The 3,519-nt window shown below is 45.0% G+C and overlaps 1 protein-coding gene across 1 annotated transcript; it reads right to left on the reverse strand.

Moving 5' to 3' along the window:
- Nucleotides 1-370: 370 nt before the first annotated feature.
- LOC117860724 (BTB/POZ and MATH domain-containing protein 1) lies at nucleotides 371-1,444 on the reverse strand. Its single transcript, XM_034744095.1, has one exon. It carries the CDS (start codon nucleotides 1,442-1,444, stop codon nucleotides 371-373), a length of 1,074 nt encoding a protein of 357 aa, XP_034599986.1.
- Nucleotides 1,445-3,519: the final 2,075 nt, after the last annotated feature.

Below are 3,519 nucleotides of genomic sequence, written 5' to 3' on the forward strand. Positions count from 1 at the left end.
CGGGACCTATCCATTAGGTCCGGTACTAATACTCTTATTAGTACCGGGCTAAAATGCAACCGGTGCTGAGGCCGTGGACGAAAGGTTCATTCCCATCTCCTTGATTGTATTTAATTTGGAATTATTTTCTAAAATAAGAATCATAACATATGAAAATAACAAAAAAAAAACATACAAGAACTATGTGCTCATAAGCAGAGGGTGAAATGATTTATGGAGATTTACATTCCAGGTCTGATAGAAAAAAACATTTGACTTCATGTAGCATCACATGGACAGTTCATTACACCAGGTGTGAGACCATTACAATATGACACTGACACATATTGATATCACTATTGGTACACTGACGAAAGGATAAGACGCTTGCCTAACTTCTGCGAAGACGACTTGTTTTCTCCAGAACCTCAACTAAGACAGAAGGGCAGGTTCTTTTGAGACTTGCGTAACCTTGGGTTGCCAGCACAGCATCCATCTCATTCGGCGAGGTGATAAACTCAATGCAAACCTTCTTAAGCCTCTCGCAATCATGCTGATCTGCTAAAGCCAGTGTTGTTACGACAGTCTCTGCGTCAAGATTCTTGGCAAGGATGTTTTGGCAAATCATCTTCAACCTGTCGAGGGCATATCTACAAGAAGCCACCAGTAAATGACGGATCATCTCACTGCAATCGCCTCCCTTGAGATCATCCATACGCGGCAATGAATCTGTATACACGAAATGCAGCATTGCCCTGAACACTGCAGGCTGCATATCTTGGATGGTTACACAGCTTGTCCTTGTCTCGCTCATCGGGCCGTAGAGCTCAGCCTTGAAGACAGGTGACCGTGCTGCGAGCACAATCTTGTGCGCTGTGACGGTCTCCCCTCCAACACTGAATGTGACATCTGCTCCCACCTTGTCCTCTAACAGGGTGCCAAAATGCTTGGTGATATCGGACGGTGGCACTTCAATTTCAGAGTCCTCCTTGATCTCAGATAACTGTGATCCTTTGACGACCATGAGGGTGCACTTCATCTTCAGGCAATCGCCAACTAAGAATCCTGATGCTTTCAACTCCGCCTCACTCTTCAACCTGAACGGTGCAAAGCGGCTGCTGTCACTGGAGTTAAACGTCCTTGGGTGTCTCATTCTCCACCCACAGCCCAGCAACCCGGAAGGCTGTTTCAGCAATCCGACGCCACACTGCGCACGAGCCTCGGCTCCATTGCTCACAAGCTCAAGAATTATCCAAGGGGAACTTCCGGAAGCCTCATCGCCTCCGTCGGGGTAGAAGCTGAGGGCCCAGTCAAAGCCGCCGACAGTAAAAGTACCAGACCGGACCAAGTGACCGGCGCTGAATCCCTTCTCAAGACTGTACCCGACGATTTCAAAGACATGGGTACCCTTCTCCACCGTCGCGGTGGACCGCGATGCCGTCTCCGTGGATTTGGTCGTCGTCATCCCTTCAGCCAAGATCCGTAAGAACATGTCGTGGGGAAAGCGATCAGATGACATGTAAACAGGGGTTTCGCTCAGGAGGAGTGTGGACTGCCGAACCTTAGAAGGGAACCACTGAAGGTGATTAGGAGCGGCAGCTGAAAGAGGAATGTCGATTTACTTCTCCTGATCTGGAATATATTAGAAAGGAGAGGAAAGATTGGGAGCCAGAAAAGGAAAAAAAACACAGAGGTAACAAATCGATCCACTCTCGCGACCTCTTACCCCCTAGTGAGCACTTCTCCAACAAAGAATCCGCCGAGCTGGATAGGTTTAGGTTGGGTTAGGGTTTCAGGGTTTCCGATTGCATAGGGGATCAGTGGATGTCGGGTCTAAAGGGATGGCCAGTGATGCAGCCAAACTGGCGGTGGTTGTAGGATGTGGGCGAGATGGCGAGGCGGCGGCAGTAGTGGAGGAAGCTGGTTGGGGAGGGTCAGTGGAGGGGATTCGTTTCGATTGGTGGTGGTCGCCTGGTGGCGGATGCAGCAATGGTGGCACTGCTGGATCTGGAGGGGTGGGGGGGGGGATCTCGGATTCGAAGGGTCTGGAGTAGGGAAGGAGGGGATGGTGGAGGGGGAGCAAAGAGGCGGTCCTCGCAAGCGTCAGAGATGATACCAGTGAGGCGTTTGCTGGTAGCGGGAAGGGGTATTTAGAGGAAAGCGATGGGGGGCGGAGACGGAGGAAGACGAGAGGGCTGCGGTTTTTCTTTATTTAGTGTGGCTAGACGATAGATAACGCGGCATGGGGGATATGGGCTCTTAACACATCCTTATCGGGAGATCCCACTTCCTACATCCGCCTCCTTTTGTTTGGGTCACATCAAGATCTAGGAAGAGACTCTATGTACGATAGGTAGGTGTTTTGCTCCGCTAGATATAGAAAGGAAACAAAGAAAAAATATGATATGGGCCATCAAGCTCGTGCCACGAGCTATTATACTTGAATTGGGCGCATGTCCCAGCATAAAGAAAGATTGCCACTTTATGCACCAATCTACATATCACAACCTCTACCTAGATGATACACTAAGTCCCTCATCTGGCATCTTCTTACTTGAGGGTTTTATCTTTTTATCTGAGATCAGTTTTGTAGCAGTGAATGTTTTGGGCAGGTTTTTGGGATTAACACATTTTGTTGTAAGCATGTAAATGTATTGTATCAAGATTCTGAGTACATCTATTGTGATGGGCATATAAATTGGAATTCCAAGCAAATATCCCTGAGGAATTTTAAATCTGCAGTCATTATGATAAACGTCTGTGAGAACCAAATTTAATAGATACAACATATACTACCAACCAACAAATGTACCTAATTAAGGAATAATATATAGTAGCCAATAAATGCATATCAGTTAAGAAAATATATATCTGAAAAAAGATATCAGTAGTACAGATGAATGAATCCGGCGATCAAAATAAAATATCTTCATACATGTGTGACTGGCAGGCACGATTGTATGGGTAGCTCAAGGTGTCCGGCTTTCGAGTTTCTTATCTTACGCCACATAGTGTATCTACTTACATACTTATATCATATTAATGTAACCAACCTTTGAAGTGTGCAAATAAGATCTAACAGATTATTACAACACTCATGATAAGAGAGAATTTTGTAGAATGAGTATATTATTGTATATATATTCCGAATGTGACACCGGCACATAAAATTGGCACTCTAGATAAATCTTGGTGTGGAACTATAAATCATCCAAGTCATTAGTATCAATTTTTCAGATTGAAGAAATCTGATATATTAGCAGTGAATTAATGCAACCCATAAAGCATTTATATATAGAAGACAGTATAATAAATGCATATCCACTGAGAGAAAAGTGTACCAGAAAGATATGATCTAGATATGAATATTAATGAAAAAATATACCAGGAATAGATGTTTGGAAGGAAATATAAGGAATTTATTGTACCAGAAAGATATGGTCTAGATATGCTTCGTAATGGGACACCGAGCTGGGATATGCAAGGTCATCAGACGGGCTCCTTGCTGTTACCGCGCAGGATTATTCTCTCAAACCTTGC

The sequence above is a fragment of the Setaria viridis genome, chromosome 6 (genome assembly GCF_005286985.2).
Source record: "Setaria viridis chromosome 6, Setaria_viridis_v4.0, whole genome shotgun sequence".
NCBI lineage: Eukaryota > Viridiplantae > Streptophyta > Magnoliopsida > Poales > Poaceae > Setaria > Setaria viridis.

Excerpts from the sequence above, each read along its gene's own strand:
- LOC117860724 (XM_034744095.1), bottom strand. The coding sequence starts at position 1,444 with ATGACGACGACCAAATCCACGGAGACGGCATCGCGGTCCACCGCGACG.